Source organism: Nicrophorus vespilloides, unplaced genomic scaffold (assembly GCF_001412225.1).
Source record: "Nicrophorus vespilloides isolate i.1.1-1 unplaced genomic scaffold, Nicve_v1.0, whole genome shotgun sequence".
NCBI classification, from domain to species: Eukaryota; Metazoa; Arthropoda; class Insecta; order Coleoptera; family Silphidae; genus Nicrophorus; species Nicrophorus vespilloides.
This window is the reverse complement of record NW_017096067.1, coordinates 61579-84118: the sequence shown is the minus strand read 5'-3', so window position 1 is coordinate 84118 and position 22540 is coordinate 61579. Positions and strand designations below refer to the sequence as shown.

The following is a 22540-nucleotide window of genomic DNA, read 5'->3' as shown; positions in this document are numbered from 1 at the left end:
TGCTATATTCGTTCGTTGTTTGGTGCAAAGATCGAATAAACAGAGAGTGACATACATCGAAGACATTATTATTAAGGACGGTTCGGATTGGGTTCATGGTACAATTATGCAAGGTGCGAGAATAGAGATTCAGACTCAATTTGATCGCGAGTACATCAATCAAGTGTGCCAATGTGACAGCTGTCAATGTTATGAATTTGATTCTCGATTATCGCTACAACCTTGTATACTTGTACCATGTATGAATACGTTTGTTTGGTTGCATACATGTATATATTTATGCGATTTATATTATCGAATTACGTGTATTGTTGTTTGACAAAGTTGCGAACCATTCTTGTATGTATATATATAATTGTTTTGAAAGTACGTAAATAGTGTTGAGGATGAGAAGAAACCTGTTGTTGTTGTTGGGGGGGTGGTCAGTTCTTGAGGATCTGCATGAGTTTGCTGTGAACGGGTTCGAAGATCTTCGCGTAGCCGGAATCGGTGAGATGGAGGTAGTCGTGCATGACGTGGTGCGAGATGGTCTGATCGCCCTGCACGATGCCGCCGTGGATGCGGACGACGTGCACGTTCTCGGTGAGGCCGGGCTCGGCGTTCGCCGGATTCTCGAACTTGTCCAGCAGGAACGTGTTGACGTGATCGTTGCGCTCCCTGTAGGGGTTCGGGTTCTGACCGCGAGGGAGGAGCGTCGGCAGGACGATGGCGACGCCCCCCAGCTTCGATTTGACCGCTCTGACGATCTCGAGGAGACCCTCGAACACCTCGTGCGGCGTGCAGTCGGTGTTGTTGGTGCCGACGAACACGACGACCGCTTTTATCGGCACGTTGAATTCGAACTCGCCGTTCAGGATGCGCCACAGCACGTACTCGACCCTAAAACAACAACAACAACGATTAGATGGTGAAATGATTTCAATCTTTTGGAATTTGGAAATACGAGACAGAGTGGGCGATTTTATGTTCCTCGTCTTGTATAAACACACAGTTACAAATTTAGATGTTTCAACAACCGCCCCAGATCCGTCGATACTTAATTGCCTGGAATGCTTTAAATACGTTAATACACAATAATTTGTTGCAATTTCCATATCAATCACCATCTAAACTGGGCATTAGAGTTTAGTTGGTGAATTTCCAGTTGAGCGCTCGTCGCAATTGAAGTTCATTAAATTAACAGGAAGTGCGTGAATAAAGAGCCTACGTTGCCCACGGACGTTTGTTCATTGTCCCAAAAAAAATATAGAATGAATAAAAACGAGTTGAGGTTAATGTTGTTACCTGTCACCTCCGATGCCGAAGTTGAGGCAATGCAAAGAGTTGATCTTCTCCGTCCAGATGGTGCTGAACTGGAGCTGCTGCACGATCGAGTCGCCTATGAAGACGACCTCCGGCTCCGACGTTCTCGCCTCCGTCACGTACCTCTTGTGCATGCTCTCCCATCTCTTGTCGCCGACGACGTCCTCCGGCCTCGCCGGAATCACGCACGGATTGTTCATCTCCTCCGCTAACCGGTTATCGTCTGCTGCTGCTGCTGCGTCGTTAACTCTGCTGTTGCTGTTGTCGCAGCGGTGGTTCGCGATGGAATGCGTCGATTCAGCCTGCAAAATTGAAATCTTGCAAATTGAAACACACAAAAAAAGAAATGAGGAAAAGAGAGAGACATGACGGTTATTTCTTTTGCTTGCGTTTGTCAACCGAAGGAATAGGACGAGTTGCATTCTGCGCGCGCGAAAAACGTCTTCTTCCGGTCACGCTCCGATTACTCGACAAGAAATGAAACGGAAAAAGAATAACGAACGATAATAATAATAAAATTCGCGATATTATTAACATTTTTCGCGGGGTTGGGGTCATCATCGGGCGATTTTTAAATGCGACGAAGGTTGGAGACGAAAACAGGTCGCGCCGTTTGTAAACAAGTTCATCATTTCGTTTCTCTTTTTTTTTTTTTTCTGTGCACACACACTATTATCGTAATTGGTTTGCTTTAGTCGCGAAGGCGTGGCATTCGGTTGCTAGGACACGCCCACGCTGTTAAACAATCTATGTTTGACCGGACAAATTACGAACGGTAATGAGATTGTACGATTATCAATTTAGTGAGTAATTTGCTTAAATTGAGAGAGAGAGACGTTGGAATGTAAACCGAGCGAGGATGTATATGTTCCTAATTTGAAAGAAAATTAGTTATTATTGTTTTTTTTAAATTTGATTGAAGTATTTTTTTTTAATAACCTAAAAATGAATAAAGATAATTGCGTAAATGTTTTAAACGATTATGTTTCAATAAGACTACGAGTGCGTATTATGCGATTTCTAAAGTAACTTGTAGAAGTACTTGCAAAATAAGGTTAAGCGCGTGTAATGTATTGCTTGGCAAGTGTGGAGTAATGTGCACTAATGTATAAGTAATCGAGTCATGTTGGTTATTGTTTTGAAACGAATTAATACCATTTCGAGTAGTTTTCACAGCGAACACACATAACCTATGCAGCACCTAAAGTGCGATGATGCAACTGTCAAAACTACGTTTTGTTTTAATTGTTTGTTTTGTGGGCGTGTCGATGTAGGTTTCTGTGGTGAGGGAGGGTGTGTCTAATTGTCTTGTTGTTTATTAGGTACAAAGTGGTGCGGAACCGGTGACATCGCCGACACCTATCACGATTTAGGGGCGGAGGCGTCGGTGGATCGGTGCTGCAGGACGCACGATCTGTGTCCGGTGAAGGTGCGAGCGTACACGAAGCGATACAACCTGACCAACGGTTCCCTCTACACCAAGAGTCACTGCCTCTGCGACGACAGTCTGTACGAGTGTCTGAAGAGTTCGGAATCACCGACCGCTCACATCATGGGCAACGTCTACTTCAATCTGATACAGGTGCCATGCGTCGAAGACACGAAGGCGGGCAGCAAAAAGTTCAGAGCGGCTCGCAGCAACTTTTGAAGGGAAGAAGTTCGTCGTCGCCGCCAATCTCCTCATCCTCGCCCAGGACTAAAACAGAAGAAGGAAAGGAATAGTGATCAGAAACGTTACTCTCACACGGTATAAGTGTAATTTATAAGTAGTAATAATAAGTAAACGTGCGGGAGGCGAAACGGGTTTCAAACTTCTGAAATCATTTCCTTGCTTCTTTTTCTTTTCTTTGCAACATTTTTATTATTTATATATAAAAATTAGGAACTAGGTAATCGTGTAATAATACTCCCTATTTAAATAAAAACTATTTACAAAAGAAAAAAACATCAATCATTCAGGAATGAAATAAATAATGGGGGGAAGTGAGATGAGAATATATATATAGTGAATGTTTTATATAAATTTTTCCATTTATTCCTCAATCGGTCCGCATCACATTGTAAAACATTCTTTCCGGGATTCAATAATGTAAACCCGAAAGTCGTGATAGATTTAAGAGCTAGCGGTGGCGGCGGCGGCGGCCTGGGCTGCCTCCTCCCTGATCCTGTCCTTCTTGAGGACGCCCATGAAGGCGGTCCTGTCAGCCGGCGTCTGGAATCTGCCGTGACCGAATTTGGACGAGGTATCGATGAACTTGAGGTTGATCTTCTCGAGTGCGATACGCTTGGTGTGCACTTGGAGGGACTTCCTCAAGGTGATGACCCTCTTCTTGGGTCCCGGGCAACAACCCTTGATCATGACGAAGTCGTTGTTGACCTCACCGTAGTGCGGGAATCCTCCCATCGGGGTGATGGACTTGTCAGTCAGATCGTACTCGGTGCAAGCGTTGTTCTTGATGACCTGAATAATAAAAAAACAAACAATTAATAACTCCTACAAAAACTAATAACAAAATGAATTGAATTTAAGAGTAAACTCAGTCCTATCATTCATAATCAATTTGTATTCATAATATTAGTATTATTATGTCTTGGCTCTAATGATTTATCATCACCGAAAAATGGAGAAAGTACCAATTTTCATGCAATTCATTTGGTTTCGATGTAATTACCTTTCCGTCCTTGGTGTGGATGCCAGCTCCGATACGGTAGATCTTCTTGTTCTTCTCGGTACGATGATGGTAGCCCTTTTGACCGGCGCGAGCGACGGTGAAGGACACCCTGGAAGGATGCCAAGCACCGATACAGGCGACCTTACGCAGACCCTTGTGAGTCTTACGCGGCAATTTCTTGGTGTGCCAACGGGAAGTTACACCTGTCGACAACAAAAATGAACAAATAAGTAAAATCCAATAAGAAACAGCAGAAATGTGAAATCTTTGATTTTGTTTGAATTTAGCATCAGTAGGAAGGCAGCATGATGAGTATCCTCATAAAATATATTTCGGAAGCACATTTACATCACGGTTTTCATCATTAACTAAATTTTTTTTAAAAGTGTTTGAAAGATAAAAAAAAATAATATAAAAATCGATACATACCCTTGAATCCTTTACCCTTGGTGACGGCGATGGTATCAATCATCTCGTCTTGGGCGAAGACATTGGAAACTGGGATGGGCTTCTCAAGGTGCTCACGGGCCCAGTTGACTTTGTCGGCGATGGTTCCACCGTTCAATTGGATTTCCATAATGTGAGAACGCTTTTGCTTCAGCTTCATCAGTTTCATCTAGAAAGAAAATTGGAAACATCAATATACTGTTCCTATTACATCAGATATGTTTGGAAAATCATTTTTTTTAAGTGAGGCTGTAAAAGGCATGGTTTATCCTAGTGTCAGAGCCCAGGAGCTACACCACGAATATGGAATATGCCTATTGCGCCTCCCGAAGGGCACATGTTCTTTGACGCTATGACATTAACCGCTACAGGGAAGTGGTTAGTAGTCAACAGCAGGAGGGTAAGCTCCACTTCTGACCGCATCAAATTACAAATTGATTTGTACTAATTAAATGAAATAATAATAATAGTATATTTACCTGAGTGTGGGCGATAACACGGACAACTTTGCAGTACTTGACGATCTTCTTGAAGTCATTCTCGATGGTCTTCATACCCAACTGGTCTTGCCATTTCTTGGCGGCATTGACACCAGCCCTCTTCTTGCTCTTGGACCTACATTGGTCAGCAAAAAAACATTGTAATTCCGAGTTCTCGTGAGTCAACTACGCTGCTGTACGTAAAGCGCCTTCGTCACGTCACTGTAAAATACAAGAGGGCCCCGGCCTCATAGAATTGGAGACGCAGGACCCTGAACCGTAACTTAGGCCTCAAAATAAATCACAGCATCCCAAGCCAAAGATAAATCAAAAGCAGGTTTGCACATGATGGCCATCAGTAGGTATTTGTATTTCTTAAACGCCCTCATGCAGCGATTGGAGGGCTGTTTTTCGTCATTAGTTACACACATATGAACAATTGACTTTGTACGCACCAAATTGATCTTTCAATTGCTTCATAAGTAATCAAATTTCATTATTTTTTTTATATGCGTGAAGATTAAATATAATATTGATGTTACTGTATGAAGAATTCAAAGATAATATTGGTTGGTTTAAAGAGGAAAGCATGCTCACCAATTCTTGTAGAATCTCCTACGGCAGTCATCAGAGAGATGCTCAGCCCAGACGGAGGCCAAAGCGCGGAGACCATTAGGTGTTTCGATGTAACCGACGACACCAACAACGATCATTGGTGGGGCTTCCAAGATGGTGACAGCCTCAACAACTTCCTTCTTGTTGATCTCTAAAATAATTAATTTACAAAATTAGTAAAAAAAATGTATACAATTCAAAAGGAAATGTAAAAATTTGATGAATTATAAATAGAGCAAATGTTTACTTTCTTTAAAATGAATAATTTGTCAATTTTGATTTAATTGTGAGATGAGACTGTAAAGGGCATGGTTTATCCTAGCGTCTGAGCCCAGGAGCTACACCACGAATATGGAATATGCCCATTGCGCCTCCCGAAGGGCACATGCTCTATGATGCTATGACATTGGCTGCTACAAGGAAGCTGCCAGTAGTCAACAGCAGGAGGGTAAGCTCCACTTCTGACCGCATCAATAATTCTACGTAGTAACAACATATGGCGAAGAACTTACTTGATCCGGGCCTGTCGGCTTCACGCACGATGTGGGTCATGCCAGCTTTGTAGGCGATGAAAGCGGTCAGATGGACTGGTTTGGAGGCATCATCGACTGGGAAGGCCTTGACCTTACCACGATGACGCCTGGACCTCTTCTTGGGGTAGAATCCCATGGAGCCATGACGAGGCGCACTGAACTTCCTGTGAGACTGTAAAAAAAAACACCGAAAATTAATAATCACGTTCCATCGCAATCATCCACAAGATTTACGATGAATAAATAGAATCAGACCGCCCTAGAATAGCATCCACATGTGTGATTCGGTTTATTAACCATAAACTTGTAAATTATCTAAATCATCATGTTAAAAACAAAGCAAAAATCGAAAAAAGACACGCCGCCATATTTGACGCGTACCTTATTCTTATTGCATTTGTTAAAAATACGGGACAAATATTGGAGAATCGTCGAAAATCTCGATTCGCAACGTTAAAGGAACACTTTCCCAAGTGGAAAATGCAAGGGAAATTATTATTTAACAAGGGATGTTTGTAATAATCGGGGATGCAATTTCTATATTTGACTTACCATTGCTACGGTTGAAGTGGAAATGGAAGAATCGACACGTTCTTAGCAGCCACCTAAACCCGAGAAATGTCCCCACTCCGCGTCAACATGCAGCCAACATCGAAACACGAAAAGTTACCAATAAGAAACTTATACGAATCCAATAGATTTTCAATTGGTCAATGTGTTAATAATATTAATAGATTTGTCTATAATACCAGATGAATTGAATCATTGTTATTATGTAATTTTTGAAATTGTAATTTTTCTATTGACATAACCTCAATTTTTTTTCGGTTGTTTCTATGAATATACACAGCATTTGATTAATTTTAAGATGTCTTTGATCCGTGCGTTTCGACGATTGGGATTAAGCAATAGGTGTTTCTTATTCGTTTAATTGTTGTTGAGAATTGTTTAATTCATTATTATCTTGATTTTTGGTCTCAGATCGTGGGTGAGGATGTATTCCAATGGTGAGGAGATAAACAACACTCCGATCAAGTTCACGACGTCGGGGGCTGCCAAGTGGAGGGCGGAGAACACGAGGAAGGGTCCGGACAATAAGAGGCTTTGGTTCGAGCCCCACGTTATACTGGCCAGTTTATCTGTGTTCATGGTGTACTTCTGCTATCTGCGGGAGGAGAACGATCTGGATAAGGAGCTGCAGAGGACTTTGTATAGTAGAATCGAGGGATTGGAGGAGCATCAGCTGAAGGTGTCTCTGGAGTACGGAGAGGGCAGGGGAGAGGATACTTCGAAGTTGAGGCAAAGGCTCGATGAGTTGCAGCAGCAGCAGCAAGAAACTGAATAGAGATGTGATTGTGTATTTATTTATATATATTTAGTAAATTGAATAGTTTGGGAATAATAGTTGATTTATTGTGAATTCGAATTCGAATTTGCCGCCTTCGCGCCGACGCTGACAGATCTGTCACGGTGACAGTTGACGTAAACTGAAAGATAAAAAGGGAAAACAAAGATACGATCTAACCTGCAAATGCGTTTGTAGGGGTGGTGGGCATTCAGTTTCGGCCTTGCAAAATGCTAGTGCGACTTGACTTGTTGACGATGATGGTGTTGTCGTTGGAATGAGAGCGTCGGAAGATACAGAGAGTTTTCTACTTTTTTTTGTTTGTTTTCAACATTTGAATCATGGATAAACCCTTCATATTCTTGTGCAAGTTGGCGTGGGACGCCCGGTTTCGCATCCCTCTGATCATCACGGTCGCCTTCATGGCCTTCGACATCCGAATGCATCTCGACATCAACGTGCAGATGCGTCGCATCCCACGGAGACGTCTGCATCCGGGCATCATGGACGACGGCGCGAGCAGCGAGGACGACGAAGACGGTATGATTTAACAAGTGTGCGCCTCAAAAACAAAAGAAAGAAAAAAACGGTTGCTATGATGTTGTTGTTGTTATTATTATTGTTGTTGTTGTTGTTATGCAGAAGACTCCTGGGTGACCATGGATGGGGATGATGATTCCGTCGAAGAGTTAGAGGTCTGACCGATTGAGTGAAAGAAAAAAGCATCCCACGGGTGGGAATCTCCTTTCAACACTTACTCTCGAACTACACAAATTACATATAAGTTACATTGTGATTTAACTTTCTAATCTCGTAAATATATTTTTTTTTTTAAAGAAACTGTCGTTGTCTTTGCTTCGTTTTATGTAATTTTATTATTATTACTTAACAATAATACATTGAAGGTATGCACACGTGAAAATTACAAATTAAAATAACTTAGATGCATTTTTTTTTGTTGTTTGTTTTGTACACAGTATTAATTGTTTACTTTCTTTTTTTTTCAATCACTTTTGTTGTTCATGGTAAAATAATTTAATAATTGGCCTATATATGGTTAACGGTATTTTGTCCTAAGCACCCTTTGTCAGGTGCAAAATACTACTTATATTTCAACGGATCTTCATCGTTGTTCCTTTCAATGAGTGTCTTTGAAAGCGATGAAATTTGAACTAGTTTTTGTTGTTGATGTTGTTGTTTTGTTGCTCTCTTTTTGAGGGATGAGAAGAGAGACGAAGCGTCACGTACGAGATGCACCGTTTACTTGGTAGCGGATTCCAAGTAGGCGATGAGATCTCCACGCTCCTGGGGCTTCTTCAAACCGGCGAACACCATCTTGGTGCCGGGGATGTACTTCTTCGGGTTCTCGAGGTACTCGAACAGAGTGTCCTTCGTCCATGTGATTCCTGCAAATAGAAAGTAACGTAAATATGATGTGATGTTAACGTAATTCGACCGATTGCACACGAACCTTTGGCTTTGTTGGCGTCGGTGTAGACGAAGCCGGAGGCTTGTCCGGTCTTCCTGCCGAAGATGCCGCTCAGGTTGGGGCCGGTCTTGTGCTTGCCGCCGGCTTCCACGGTGTGGCACTGGGCGCACCTCTGGACGAAGATCTTCTTGCCCTTCTCAACATCACCGGATGGGACAGTCATTTTCTAAACAAACGCATCATAAAACCCATTAGCCAACTTAAAATAATCATTACATTTATCAGAAACAATTGCTATCTAATCTAAACCAAACAATCAAAATTTACAAAAATGAAAACTAATTGGTATTGAAATCGTCCTGAATCGAGGATTAAAGATTAAAAAAACAAAAATGATCAAATGACCGCGAAGAGCCCTTTAGGTCGAAGCGATTACGTAAAGTTGCGTAACAATTGATTCATCACCAAGGCGACACGCGACTCCTGGTTGCCAAGTGTGCAAATATTTCCGAAAATAAACGCATCATAAACATTAGGTAGATAGATTACGTAACGAACGTTTTCATGTGATAGGTGTTAAAAAGTTACGCATTGCATCGATCAATATAATTAACATTTTGAAAGAATTCCAAAATAAATGCTTATCGATGGAATTTGATTTATCGATTCGCTGCGCGTGTCTGGTTAAAGTCTGCGAAAAACTATATATATTTTTTTTTGCGTAATTTTTCAACCTTCTCGACTCGATTTTAAAGTTCGAAGCTTATCTGGGCAACAGATAAGTCGTCGAATGAAAGTAAATAAGCGCTCGCACAATGAGTAATCAAAGGAGAACACGAGCGAGCGATTTTTTTTTATATCGTAATTGGATATGTAAGCAATTGTGTGGTAGGAAGAAGAAAAAAGAATAAAGATTAACAATTACGTAAATCCTGTAAATTATAGAATATTCTAGTTGTCTTAACTAATGCGCATTGTTGCCAACTGAACGCTGTTTGAAGTGAGAGAGAGAGAGAGAAAAGACCAAACACCTGCCAATTGGATTTGGGTCTGATCTAATAGATGTGACCCTTGGAATCAGTTTTTTTTTCGCGAAGAGTTAATGAACTTTGATGGATGAACCAAGTCGAAAGAAATGAACGGTTTTGTTACAAAAAAAAAATGGCAACGCGGCAAGAAATCCGCTCTTTTCAACGGCCTACGTCACGGCATTGATCGAGGAACACGTGCGAAATTGGTTATATGAGAGTTGAAAGGCTAGAATTCGAAAAAAAAATATTCAATTTGAAATTCAAAATTAAATTGTTTTCAAAAGCGATTTCAAACATTTAGATTATATATATATCTAGAGAGAGACATATAAATATTTGAACGCGTCACCCGAATTGCCAATAGGACCGATCTTCAAGGGCGTTATGTAACCCAATTTCCATTATTATATCTGTCCTTCTGTAATTGGGCCACCTCTGATACGTTTTCAAATGCAACGCAGCGAGTTTACTATATTTTCTACATCTTCACCGAGTCGTATAGGAGGCAAATTTGAAATTGTACTCACGATTTAGATTTTTTTTTTGGTGACAGGTGGAGAACCTTCGAGTTTGGATGGACTTTTACAACTGATTCGGTGGAGCTCGACGCACGCCCGGGAGACTTGCAGCGAAAATCTCCCTAACAGCGGATCGATAAAAGTCGTTCGATTTCGTGGCTCAGTTGCGGTGGTGGATGGATAGATGTCAGCAGGAGCGTTCGCACTCGAAGTTGCCTACAACAAAAACAGATTTTAAAATATAATATTTTTATCAAACTCTCCTGGAAATTTCGAAATTGTTAAATTAACGAATTTATGATGATTTACAGTTGAATGTTGCAAATTGAGCTAAAAGTATTTCGAAGAACTAGTGGACGAGTTTACTTGCATAATTGATAGTTAATAGGTGTTTAGTGAAATTTCATATAGTTTTTTGTTTACTGCGAAGTTATTATGTGAATGGCGAGTGCAAGTAGACGGCATAATTAAAATATAGTTATGTTAGGGTTATAGATTAGGAATAGTCAGTTGAGAGTGTTATGTGAAATGCAGCGATCGGATTGGCGAAACGAGGACGGGATGTGTGGAAGACCACGGGACCGGAAAAGGAGGCCGAGCGTTATCAAAGCCACGGTGACGGCGTTTCCTCTTCTGGTGAAGCTCGGGAACTGGAATTGCCACAGTCACGACCAGTAACTGCATATCGTATTTTGTTAGGTAGCAAGCAACGAGTAGTGAATGAGAACAGGACCCTCGGGTGTGTCGCAAGCAATAAGCGAGCGAGCGCGTTTTCCTCGTTCAATCTTCGAGACGCGATGGATCGCTACATGAAGCTGCCGGACATGCAGCCGCCGTCGTCGCCGACCTCGCCTTCGCCCTCCAAGAAGGGCTCCTTCAGGAAGGTCATTCGCAGGATGATAAGCTCCAGCAGTTCCAGCAAATCCTCGTCCCCGACCAGCCCAACCGCTTCGAAGAGCTGCAAGTTCTTCGGCACGGAGGTCCTGGACGGGAGCAGGCCGAGTTCCACCAAAAGCTCACCCAGAAGGTACTGCCCGCTGCACAAATCCCTCGCTGACAAATTCAATCTAATCTCTGGTGTTCTCTACGCAGCTACAGACCCAATTCCGTCGATCAAAGCTTTCTGCGACCGCAATCTCAGGGCGGCATAGTAAGGTAAGAACACTTCAACCTAAAATAATAGCAGTTAAAGTTTGTAGCGAATTATATTAATATCAAATATCTAGCTTCTAGTTTATAGTAAAACATCGCTCTATTACAGTTTCCTGATTCAATCTTTCCCACAATTCGCGTTGCTTGCTCCCAAATATATATATATATAATTAAAATTCGTTAAAAAATATGTGTTATTATATAACTTGCTTCAATATTGGGCAAATACTTGTGAAATTGCAAGTATTTGAGTTCACTTGATATTTAACCTGTATTAATACAATTGTATTGGTACATATAGACGCACTTGCAAAAACAACTTACTTGACCAATACTTGAAAAGCATCACGTAACGAGTTTAGTTACGAAATCAACATTGTTAATAGTAACTAAACTGTACGTTTGCTAAAAATATGATTAGTTGGTGGTTAGTTTCACCGCAAATTTCGAAATACCACTACCTCTCTCGATAAGCTCTCAAAATGTACAGAAACAAAAAAAATTATAAATAATTTATAATGTTATTTTTTTGTTGCAATACATTTATAGAGAGGTCTTTGCTTTGCAAGCGAAGAGCAGAACTATTTGAACGGTGAATGGGATGCGAGCGCAGCCGAAACGGCGATGTTCACTCGCAATCAATGAAAGGTTACGAAATTGGGGCCAATCGAGTAACCGAAAATAAAAAGAGCGAGATGGTGATTATGTGATCGATCGTATCAATCTACCAATTGACCAATTTTCATCGACGGTTACACGCGTTACGCAACTAGGTTTTCCATTTTCCGTGTCAAGGTTGCGGTTTCTTTTCGCCTACTCCGGAGTTAATCGCGCGGTTTTTGGGTTTTACTTTATTATTATTTTGTTTGGAATTCGCATATGCGCGAGTGCGGAAATGAAGGGAGCGCGCGTGTGTACGTGATATTTTGGCGCGATGCGTCGGGACGCCGATCAGCTGGACTCTCTGCTGCAGCGGATCGGCGTGGGCGTCGCGATCGATGGTGGCGCGGCCTTGCGGCGTCGGCGCATGTCGGCCGACCGGAAGTGGGTCAAATGCGCGCACCTTGCCGGGGCCGCCCCCGATAAACACAGTGCGTTCCCGCTGCTTGCCCATCGCAGATCTCTACAACTCCCGAAGGAACAAGCATCCAGCAAAAAAGGTACCAGAGTTACCCCACGAAAACGGAAGTGATCCAGCGCAAAGACGTCGAGTCTAGTAGGGTCAAGGGTGGTTTTATAATCTTCTGCAAGTACGAAGCCAGTGAGTATAGATATACATGTACATAAATGCATCGGCGAAAGATCATACAGGCATTGTTTGTTTGTTTGTTTTGGTGACATTCGGTTCTGGGACCTTGCAAATCCGACTTGCGTCACAAACGGATATCGATTTTCCCCTCTCATATTTTCACAATTTATTTTCGCGAATGCGTCGACTGCTTCAAGCTGATTATATTCACGTTTCAGCATTCATTGATTTTCCCCTGTTGCCGCTTAATAATAAATTACATTTGGCGAACTTTCCACGAAAATCAAAACGAACACTTTCGATTTTCATCGCTTTCAAGTCAATTAACCTTTGCATATACGAAAATTACATAATTTATATGATTTTCTACTTAATTACCAACTTTTCTCGCAAAAAAAAAACAAGCAAACTGAGGATTAATTAATACGAAGGTTATGCACTTATTATAAATCTTAATCACAACAATAAAATGTAACTAATTCCAATTCAATTAATTTCGAAATAATTTGAAAAAATCTAATGGTGACCCAATAACGTTGAAGTCTTAACGCTTTACGTAATCAACCCAAACCGTACACGCACTACATGGAAATATGGAATATCTGTTTTCAATTTGAACGTTTTGGAAACACACGTCCACATCGTTGTTTTGTTTGATTCAATTAGGCGTGTTTATCTGCTCGACTTCGAGTGCGTGTTTGCACTTATCGCCGCGCTCACTCGCACCCATTGTGCTCGCCGTGCGTGTGTCCAATTGCGTAAGCTCTGACCTTTCTACATTCACTCTCACTCGCTCTTTATACATTTCAAACTCTCGCTCTCTTCTTTCAATTTTCGTGCAGCTCGTGTTCGGGAAGAGCGCGTGGGCCCGGCGTTTCGTAATGCACACATCTCATCGCAATATTTAAAGTCATCGGATAGATAGAGTTCCGTAAACACACTTTAACCGCATCGGTCACATTGTTACAGCGAGCATCGAAAACGTTGCGAAAGCCGCGTAAAATTCTAATTGTTGTATTTGGATGGTAATCGCGCCGACGATGATTTGGAAATAGCAGCAGCAGCAGTATGTGCTCTAACACTTAGCAGATAATCCTTTCGTTGCATAACACAATAATAGCGTTATGCTTACTTTAAGCATAAGTTTACTCAATCTGATATTGTATTAATGTACGTTATTATAAACTTTAACTTGTTGGTACTTTATCAAATATACACAACAGAAAAAGCAATAAACGTTAACACAATACATAAATGAACTTTATATCCGATATGCTTAGTAAAGGTTAATGACTTGCATAAGCGCATACCGACACTGTTACATTTATTTTTGCTTTCGTAATCACCTGACTTAGCGGCTCAAATGAAGAAGAAGGAAAAAAAAAGCGTACTAAACCTGGGCTAAAATTACGCCAACTTGGGCATTCCGTTTCCTGCTTCGTTCTTTTTTTTTTTGGGATGATTAATGTAGTTTCTCAGTTACAATCCGTCTATTCCTGGCACTCCGCTCCACCAATTCTCTTTCACTATAGAAGACGAAGCATAATAATAAAAAAAAATAAATAATAAAAAGAGTATTAAAAGGAAACTGCGACTGACTAAGCCCTGCGCGACCCAAAAATACATAACACGTCCTTATTTTTAAACCTGCTCCGCTCTCTCTCTCTTTCAATTAAACCGAAAATAAACGGAATTAACGAAAGGAAAATATTTTTTTGTAAACTCACTCATTAAATAAGCGAATTAGTAAGTTCCACAGATGACTCATGTAGTAAAAATTATATAACGTTTCATTAAAACAGAACTCACCTGTATTCAGTTATCAAGCAGAAGTTCCGGTTTTAGTGATCGCACACCCTTTGAATCGTTGCCACCGGGTAAACTTCCCCCTTAACACGGTCGATCTCGAAACGGATAGATGGCGCCATCTGGCGGCGCCTCGTGACGTAACAGCTTTTTTTTTGCTTGCTGCGCAACTACAATTCAAAATCAATTTACGAATTAATTTCATGCGGAAACATCCACAAAACTTGCCGTATTTTATTCCAAGTTAAAGCAATTTACTTAAGCTATATTCTGAGAGTGTTGAATGTGTGAAAAAAAAATACTCACCAGCAATTTTTGATTTCGGAATTATTTCACTTGAGCTTAAAGTAACGAATTATATTGATTATCAATAAGGAAAGTTGAGATTTTCATCGGAAAATTATTGGAGACGTGCACTTGTTACGATTATGACGCCGAGTGCGCGTCATCACGTGACACAACGCTTGTCAATGACATGTCTGTATTCATTTGTGTTGATAATGCAATATCGATTTTTTCGCTTTATAAAAGCGTTTTTGGTTAAACAAAATTGGTGGAAAGGTGTATTTTTTAAATTCCGATAAAACTCTCTTAATTTAAACGCGGGTTAATGAAATTTTTGAAGAAAATTTTGGGAAAAACTGAAAATGACAGCTGCAGTCAAATCAGCTACTGTGTGCAAACTTTCAAATGAGGCGACGTACCAAACTTGAATAAAAAAAAAATTAATGAACCGAAACAAACAATACGATAACATTTGTAAATTTCGATGATCTGAATGCCGTTCGACAAATAATTGAATCGATTTAATTTTTATACATTTTTACTTTCTTCTCTTTTAGATTAGCGATCTGTTAAGTGTGTTTTGTGTTGTTGTTGGTAGCAATTATGACGTCACCGGCGATCAGCTCTCAGAACGGCAAGGGGGATTCCCCGTCGGCGGTGAACTCGCCGTCGAAGCTGTCGGCGGCGTCGGCCGGGGGCGGCGGTGCGACGTCATCGCCGTCCGGCGGATCCTCCTGGACCGCCTGGTGGAGGATCTTCAAGTTGGCCAACCTGCTCATGCAGCAGGGTTGCTAAGCAACAAAAGCTGAAAAAAAACACACTCTAAATTATATAATAATCGAATAATATCAGCCCACTTGAGAAACGTCATCAATATGATTAATAACCGTTTGCAAAAAACAAAATAATAATGGAACTGGAAGAAACCCCGCCCCCCTAGAAACAGATGAATCCTAAAGGCAAACACAAACAATTTGGTTGCCTGGTTACTGCAATATTTCATAAGAATTGCTCCGAAGAGACTCGTTGCCATGGAGACGATGATAGATGTTATGACGTTTTTCGCTGTGGCCATCGTAAATTAGTTAGCCGTTTCGAGTAGATGGACGAGAAATGAAGAAACCGAATGTCTAAATTGTAGCAGGAACAACAACAAAAAAAATACTGTAGTGTTGAGCCGTAGTTCGTTTGAATTCTATCCCCAATCCATCATGCCTGAAACTTCATTTGACACTCAACATGTTTTTGTTTTCTAATTATTGATATGTTTTTGTTAAATATGAACTCGTTTGTTTGTTTGTTTTTTGTTTCGTAACGGGTGGTTACTATGTGATAAGCACACTCCGATGATGATAATAATTATTATATAAATACACTTGCGATGTGATGAGTTGCGAATTGGACATGTACATATTTTGAATATTTATATTTTGCACTTTCTTTCTTCGGATCGAGCGAAGAGATGAGGAGGAAATGTGCGTCTTGTTGAGAGAGGAAGAGATTTTACGAAACGTTGAGAGTATTTGATGAGATGAGAGAGTGTACAGAGAGCATATATATATATATATGAAAGTTGTTGGATTTCACTTGTTTCAAATAAAGTTATAACCTCCTAAAACAATTGAATTCTCCTAATTCGAATCCCACCTACTTTGATTATAAACATTCTTCGATTGGATATGGAAATATTTCCCTTCGATTCAATTGCCATACAACATTCCACATGCTCCTTCGAAAGCAAAAAGATATCAAACAAATTTCATCCTACGATTGAATATTATGTTTATTAAATAATATTTTTAACCAAACCAAATGAGAATAAAAGAAACATGTTTACCTTTGCACAATTGATCACTTCGAATCATCGCATCAACATCTTCGAGAATTATCCGGATTTATCAAAATCACTAAGGCTTGATCGCTTCGCTTTTGTTTATCTCTATTAGTTTTTTGTTTTTTTTTTTGCAAGTTTCAAACAATTCTCACGGTCGCTCCTTTGACTCGAGCTGTCATTCGCTTCGATCGCGAAATTTTCTTCAAAAATCTCCACGGCGCGATCGGCAAAGTACGCGGAAAAATTCTAAATTAAATTCCACGCGTTTCTGTTAATTTTGTTTCGCGGAAAACCGTAGATTTCCTTAGATATTTTTATTTCCAATTCAAATTTTCGCCGTCAATGTACGTGGACCTGTCATTGACTAGCGCGGTGCGGCGTGGGTACGCGCCGATCAGTTGTCGAGTACGCGTCGCGAAACGGATTTTCTCTTGGAAAATCGCGGTTTTTCTCGGTGGTGAAACGGTGAAAAGCGATCATCGCCGCATTCAGGATTGGTTTTCCGCGGCTCTCGGATCCTTCGGACCAAGAAAATTTAAGGTCAGTGGATTTTATTAATGATGCAACGCATTTTCATTCATTCATTTTTTTTTACGTCTATTTCGCCTGGTCGTTTCAGTTTAGGTTAAAAATCTGTGTTTAAGTTGTTGTATTTTGCGGTTCGTTACGAGTAATTAAGCGTATTTTCATTTGTTTGGAAACTTTCGTAATTGCGACATCGCCGAATTGTGATTGCGCAATTCGGCGTCAGATGGATCTGCTGCGTAATAAGAGTTGCATACCACTATTGATGTTTATCTGCTAATGTTAAATCCATATAATTCCCAAAATCGCTTGTACGTTTCCAAATGGAAATAAGCACTAATTATTGCTAAAGATGCGCTTTGGTTATTGTTTAAATGTAGATTATGATACGAATAGCACTCCTAAGCGAAGATGACATTATATTGTTATTGAAATTAGGAACGAAAGTGAAATTTCGTGATTGCTATCGGGAAGTCGCGGTGTTATATAAGTGTGCGACGCACAGATGTCGCACCCGTTTCATTTTTTCGCCGGATTTTTCGGTTTCGTCTAAGCTTTTGTAAACTTTTGTTTGGTCGTCGCTTTTGGGGCCGCAAAATCGGCGTTACGATATGCAATTTTACTTTCACACACATGCAAATCCGCTCCAGTTGTTGCGCTCCAGCGTTAACCGCCACCTCCACCATCCAACATTGCGTTTACCTACTTACCATCATCATTATCGCCCGACTCGATTCCAATTATTCGAGTTTAATCGTATTCGTTTCGCATTTCAATTGCGGAAGTCGCGTTTCGGGGGAGATGTAAATGAGTTTATTCTTCCAAATTCAGTGTTTTTCAGAGAGACGACACACACGGTGCGTGCTCGTTGCTCGCTTGCGTGCGTCAGTCTATTTTCGTATCTGTTAGTGAGCGTTTCTGTGGAAGGCCCAACCAAGGCGAAGGCGAAGAAGGAAGAGTGCGGCGACGGCGGCGGAGATAAAGCGCGCCCGTAATAATATATAATAAGTGCGCTGTGCGGCGGCGGTAACCGGCAGTTTGTAATCGAGCCTCCACCGAGGAGATTGGTCTCTCCGGAGCTGCGACTGCTTTTGCTTTATCTCGGAACGCGTGCGGCCGCGGCGGCGGTACTCTTCTGCGCGAGATGTGGGTGATGTGATGAGCAACTTGGGGTGGATTTTATTAAGGATAACGCCGCGACGATGGTGCTTCAGAATGCGCTCAGTGTTACGGCCAGGAAGGCCAAATTCGAGCTGGATGCGGCCCATGACCCGGAGGTCCCGCCCGTCGTGCCTCTTCGGGGACGTTTCTCGCACCAAAGAAGGTTCGAACCTTAACACAAATCGACAACAAAAACAAAATGCGCATCTAATTGTAATTCTAATCGAGAGACAGACTTTACGCTTTTCCATTTTCGAATGTAAATTGTGTTAGCGAATTGTATCCTGCGCAAATCGAGAACGTAGCTCTTGTGCCAACCTATTTCTATTATTACTCGAGTACTGTTCATCTGATTTTACCCTGGATTCTCGTCTTTTAAACCAATAGTAGAAGACATCACCGGACAACTCTTGCCATTATTTCAATTAAGTTCCAATTGAATACGCGCGATAATTAAAGTTTCTAGATTCATGTTTCATATACAAAGGAATATGTTCTTGTCCAATTCAGTGCCGATCATCCATACAATATTATTATAAATATTGCAAATAATAATTCCACTTATGCACAATAATCAAATTTAATTATATAGTTTCTAATAGCGCCTATCTATTTTCTTAAATTAGTTATGCTAGGAGGATCACAGAGGAGTATTCGGCATTGATAATTAGAGCATTAAATTGGGCTTCCAATTTGACCTAACTTCAATTTACTTTATCCGATATTCTATTTGAATGAATATTTTTACTTAAATCTAGTTGAGGCTCTTTTTCTTGAAATATTCTCATTATTTTTAGTAATGAATGTTTTATTAATTATTGCATCGTGTGTTAAATTTAGGTTCGTATCATTAATTATATATTTTTTTTAATCAATGCATTTCAGTCAGGGTCATTGACTTTAAATACGAAATCTTACATTTCTATGAAACGTCAACATTTGGACTCGTTGTTTATCGAAACAGAGTTGTGAAGTTCACAATATTGTTTAGATCATCTATCATATTTCGTTTTAAGATGAAAATTTAAGTGAAAATGAAACTATCGTACCCTTTTTCTTCCTCTCGTCGGGGACAAAGCTTGCGTTTATTTTTAGAAAGCTCTTTCTTCGGGGAGAAGATTCGTTTTTAGCTTTTGGCGTGTAATTAATCTCTCTCTCTCTCGCTCTTTCTATCTATTTCTCCCCGCGTTGACGTGAGGACCGACAGTCCGTCCTCCACTCCTAACCTTTCCCTCCCCCTCCCCTTTCTCCTTGATGGAGGTTTTCAACCCCGTCTATTCAACAAGCAAACTCGGAGAGGGATAATAAAAAAAAATCGACGAAATGAAAGAAACGCAGTGTCGCGCTGCGTTGGCATTTTTTTTCCTTCTAAAAACAAAACACGATTATTTTCGTTATGTAATGTAATCCGAGATTTCAGAGAAGGATTACGGTTGTTCTGTCATTTTAAGTACACCCACGTTTTACCCAAAACTACATTAAAATGGATGATACATCGACATCAGATTTTGTATCAAATTTTCTGTTTATTTCTATGTTCGTTTCATTCATGTTAACCCGAGGATGTTATAGGTTTTTTCATAATTTACGTTGTTATAAAAGATGATATTTCTTGTATTTGAATTCGATTTTCATGCTTTTAACTGCAATAAGAACAGATGTTTGTCTTTGGTTTTCTGTATGTATTGTGTGCATTAGTTTGTGCATGTATTAGCATATGCAGAGCAAAGGTAGCAAGCAATAATGGCAAGTAGTGTGTGTGTGTGTGGTGGTGTTCGGCCGGTGGGCGTAGACACACACAATGACAATTCGATTTCGTTTCACCACCGGACGTCCTTGGGCGCGTTTCCTGCACCATTTCCAGAGAAGAAGGATGCAGAGAAAAAATGGTGTTAAATCGGTGAAGGTGCGAGGGAGACGGGGCACAAAACGCGCTTACATAAATAAACATTAGAGACCTACGAAGTCTCGCGCTTGTTGCTGCTGCTGCCGTATGCAACATTTGTTGTCGGGTCAAGAGTATTAGTAGTATTTCGGTGGAGTGGATGATCGCTTTCCAAGTGAGCAACCTTTAACAATTGCCGTTCCAATCTGTTCTAATCCTCTTTGGGGTGTATTACGTGACAGGAACGGGTTAATAACGCCGGGCCACTCTTCGGGGGGTGCGATACTACCTACTATATCGATGACCACCACTCAAGTAACGTTCGCGCAATTCATTCTTCACCTGTCAAACATTTACACGTCGAGATTATTTAAGGCACAGTCTTTTATATTATCATTTTATTATCTTAAGATAGTTCAGGTTTACATCGAAATAGCTAATGTTTGTTTAAATTTTGATTATCGATGTGCATGCGTAGATACGTTATTTGTTAATTGTTGAAATTGTTTGTTTAGCAATGTAGTAACCGAAGGGCATTCACCGACGGGGTTTACTTCGTTCGTTCACAGTAATAATGCAATTAGATGGATTCCCCATCTCGTCCGTTTCGCACCACAATCGATTTTCAGGAGGCCACCAATTGTTGCTTTCCTATTTCGATTTTTATTATTTGATTACATTTCATTTGCAAAGAAGTTGACAGCTGTCAATTATGGGGCATATCGGTATACGAGAGCTGCCAATTAATCAATGCATAACGATCGGACGCGCTCAATTAGTTTCCTTCCTCTCTACCACGGATGGTGCATCTCCTCTTCTCTTCTATTCTCCATCTCCATTTTTTTTTTCTTTTCTTTTCTTTTCTCGGGCAGCGTTTTAAGTGGAAACGTGATCGAATCCTCCCGGCCTCATTTCTTTTTCCTTCTCTCTCTCTCCCCCTGTCTCTTCGATTCTCCTCGCTCTGCGTTATATCTAGGAATAATAAATTTTATTATTTGATCCGTGAAAGAAATGGGAGAAGATAACGGCGGATGCGGCAGCGAGGGAGAGAGCATGGGAATGATGCGCGATCGGCGTTGCGGTTCGTTAGATTTCAATTAGAGATCGCGTCCCCGCGGCACGACGCTATATCGCGATATCGCGCCATCAGCTTTGGACAAGATTTACGCTAATCACCGATCGGAGCGAACCTAAACCGGGGATATTTTCATCCCAATTTGGGTTAAGATGCGTCCTTATCATTATCTCCGTTGCGTTATGTAATGCTGCACCGTTCGCTGCACCTCTGTTTACCTTCTGATCCATCCAGTAATCGATAAAAGATGCACGGCACGTAGCGATGCGATGACAGTATTTACGTAACGCACGCTCGGAACATGATTTGTTATTATTCGCGGACGAACGGACGGATGAACGAACGGACGGACGCCTATTACAGATTAATTCGAAATTACCGCGCTTCGTCCTTGGATGTAGAGTAGAGTCCTGTCCGTCAGGCAATTGGTGGGTCCGCAGGAAGTGCTCATCAGCGAGCGGGTTGGACGAAATGCGGCTCTCTTCCCGAAACGCTATAACCGCAATCGTTCGTCAACATTGACAGCTGTCAAATTCAAAGATTAAATTAGTTTAGCACTTTGATATAATTTGAATGTGGGAACTTTATGTTTATTTCAATACCAAGTATAAATTCTCACTACGCGATACTTGCCAAGTATTTAATCTAGCATTGCATGTATTGTATATTTCAATATGTGTCAGCTATCGCGCACGTGCATAAGTACATTTCCATATAAGCATAAGCATTTTCAATTAATTTCCTGATTATTAATTTCTTCATTTGAATTTGTCGCTTCGAAAGAAACATTTTCAAGTGCATGTTTGATATATTTATCCACGCTGTTTGTGTATGCAAGTTCGTCTCATTTCGCATGATCGGCAGCAGCTGCTGTCAAAATTCAATTACGTTCTTCGCATTGTTTGTTGTTTCGGGCGAAATTGTTTGCTTGCTTTTCGGTCCGTACATGTATCTTTCATTTAATTTATTTGGTCTAACCTAGAGTAATGTTTGGGGCGATGGGGAGAGAGAGAGAGAGAGAAGAAGGAGGAACTTGTTTTGATTTAATTTATTTTTCTGGTGTTGGGGTGGCTTTTTCATTTCACCGGAAATTTTGGGTGGTGGGTCGGTCACCGTAACGACTCAATTCATCCCCTGCGCCAGAGTATAGACGAAATCAATCGATCCGATTTACACATTCCTATTTGCCTACTTATT

At 40.8% G+C, this 22540-nt stretch overlaps 7 protein-coding genes and 1 long non-coding RNA gene across 14 annotated transcripts in view; 5 read left to right on the top strand and 3 right to left on the bottom strand.

Annotated features, from left to right (window-relative positions):
- Positions 1-272: 272 nt before the first annotated feature.
- On the bottom strand, positions 273-2672 carry LOC108569339 (platelet-activating factor acetylhydrolase IB subunit beta-like). 3 transcript variants are annotated; one of them, XM_017930850.1, is made up of 3 exons: positions 2458-2672; positions 1285-1604; positions 273-879 (listed from the first exon to the last, which is right to left on the bottom strand). In XM_017930850.1, the coding sequence occupies exons 1-3, from the start codon at positions 2458-2460 to the stop codon at positions 423-425; spliced, it is 780 nt and encodes a 259-aa protein (XP_017786339.1). In that variant the 5' UTR covers positions 2461-2672; the 3' UTR covers positions 273-422. The 3 variants fall into 3 exon arrangements, with proteins under 3 accessions (XP_017786339.1, XP_017786340.1, XP_017786338.1); XM_017930851.1 differs by having other exon boundaries at positions 2345-2502; XM_017930849.1 differs by lacking the exon at positions 2458-2672 and having other exon boundaries at positions 1285-2055.
- A 642-nt stretch (positions 2673-3314) lies between these two features.
- On the bottom strand, positions 3315-6672 carry LOC108569338 (60S ribosomal protein L3). The gene is made up of 7 exons (XM_017930847.1): positions 6601-6672; positions 6028-6220; positions 5498-5666; positions 4901-5036; positions 4404-4590; positions 3975-4177; positions 3315-3763 (listed from the first exon to the last, which is right to left on the bottom strand). The coding sequence occupies exons 1-7, from the start codon at positions 6601-6603 to the stop codon at positions 3416-3418; spliced, it is 1239 nt and encodes a 412-aa protein (XP_017786336.1). The 5' UTR covers positions 6604-6672; the 3' UTR covers positions 3315-3415.
- Positions 6673-6770: 98 nt separating this feature from the next.
- LOC108569340 lies at positions 6771-7439 on the top strand. The gene is made up of 2 exons (XM_017930852.1): positions 6771-6960; positions 7030-7439. The coding sequence occupies exons 1-2, from the start codon at positions 6917-6919 to the stop codon at positions 7391-7393; spliced, it is 408 nt and encodes a 135-aa protein (XP_017786341.1). The 5' UTR covers positions 6771-6916; the 3' UTR covers positions 7394-7439.
- Positions 7440-7562: 123 nt separating this feature from the next.
- Positions 7563-8322, top strand: LOC108569343. Its single transcript, XM_017930855.1, has 2 exons — positions 7563-7933; positions 8036-8322. The coding sequence occupies exons 1-2, from the start codon at positions 7735-7737 to the stop codon at positions 8092-8094; spliced, it is 258 nt and encodes an 85-aa protein (XP_017786344.1). The 5' UTR covers positions 7563-7734; the 3' UTR covers positions 8095-8322.
- Positions 8323-8388: 66 nt separating this feature from the next.
- On the bottom strand, positions 8389-10479 carry LOC108569341 (cytochrome c). Its single transcript, XM_017930853.1, has 3 exons — positions 10381-10479; positions 8865-9048; positions 8389-8799 (listed from the first exon to the last, which is right to left on the bottom strand). Exons 2-3 carry the CDS (start codon positions 9043-9045, stop codon positions 8654-8656), a joined length of 327 nt encoding a protein of 108 aa, XP_017786342.1. The 5' UTR covers positions 9046-9048; positions 10381-10479; the 3' UTR covers positions 8389-8653.
- A 203-nt stretch (positions 10480-10682) lies between these two features.
- Positions 10683-11541, top strand: LOC108569342 (putative protein TPRXL). Its single transcript, XM_017930854.1, has 2 exons — positions 10683-11398; positions 11464-11541. The coding sequence occupies exons 1-2, from the start codon at positions 11169-11171 to the stop codon at positions 11528-11530; spliced, it is 297 nt and encodes a 98-aa protein (XP_017786343.1). The 5' UTR covers positions 10683-11168; the 3' UTR covers positions 11531-11541.
- A 943-nt stretch (positions 11542-12484) lies between these two features.
- LOC108569344 lies at positions 12485-15679 on the top strand. Its single transcript, XR_001891331.1, has 2 exons — positions 12485-12784; positions 15421-15679. It is a non-coding gene; the product is annotated as an uncharacterized LOC108569344 (long non-coding RNA).
- A 1491-nt stretch (positions 15680-17170) lies between these two features.
- LOC108569346 (rap1 GTPase-activating protein 1) overlaps positions 17171-22540 on the top strand; it is a 58368-nt gene continuing 52998 nt past the window's right edge. The window contains exon 1 of one of the 5 annotated variants that reach the window (XM_017930865.1): positions 17171-17237. Coding sequence is in view for 3 of the 5 variants with exons in the window: in XM_017930856.1 (XP_017786345.1) it covers positions 18425-18546 (122 nt within the window). In the remaining 2 variants the exon portion in view is untranslated. Of the gene's footprint in view, positions 17238-17975; positions 18547-22540 lie in introns of those variants that run through there. The other 4 variants (XR_001891332.1, XM_017930856.1, XM_017930858.1 and 1 more) reach the window with 4 other exon arrangements.

Coding starts and splice junctions, on each gene's coding strand:
- LOC108569339 (XM_017930849.1), bottom strand. CDS start 1,724: ATGCAACTCGTCCTATTCCTTCGGTTGACAAACGCAAGCAAAAGAAAT. Junction 880..1,284: donor TTCGGCATCGGAGGTGACAG/GTAACAACATTA, acceptor TTGTTGTTTTAG/GGTCGAGTACGTGCTGTGGC.
- LOC108569338 (XM_017930847.1), bottom strand. Junction 5,667..6,027: donor AGCCGACAGGCCCGGATCAA/GTAAGTTCTTCG, acceptor TAATTATTTTAG/AGATCAACAAGAAGGAAGTT. Junction 4,178..4,403: donor CAAGGGTAAAGGATTCAAGG/GTATGTATCGAT, acceptor TGTTGTCGACAG/GTGTAACTTCCCGTTGGCAC.
- LOC108569340 (XM_017930852.1), top strand. CDS start 6,917: ATGTCTTTGATCCGTGCGTTTCGACGATTGGGATTAAGCAATAG. Junction 6,961..7,029: donor CGATTGGGATTAAGCAATAG/GTGTTTCTTATT, acceptor TTTTGGTCTCAG/ATCGTGGGTGAGGATGTATT.
- LOC108569343 (XM_017930855.1), top strand. CDS start 7,735: ATGGATAAACCCTTCATATTCTTGTGCAAGTTGGCGTGGGACGCCCGG. Junction 7,934..8,035: donor CAGCGAGGACGACGAAGACG/GTATGATTTAAC, acceptor GTTGTTATGCAG/AAGACTCCTGGGTGACCATG.
- LOC108569341 (XM_017930853.1), bottom strand. CDS start 9,045: ATGACTGTCCCATCCGGTGATGTTGAGAAGGGCAAGAAGATCTTCGTC. Junction 8,800..8,864: donor CGACGCCAACAAAGCCAAAG/GTTCGTGTGCAA, acceptor TTCTATTTGCAG/GAATCACATGGACGAAGGAC.
- LOC108569342 (XM_017930854.1), top strand. CDS start 11,169: ATGGATCGCTACATGAAGCTGCCGGACATGCAGCCGCCGTCGTCGCCG. Junction 11,399..11,463: donor ACCAAAAGCTCACCCAGAAG/GTACTGCCCGCT, acceptor TTCTCTACGCAG/CTACAGACCCAATTCCGTCG.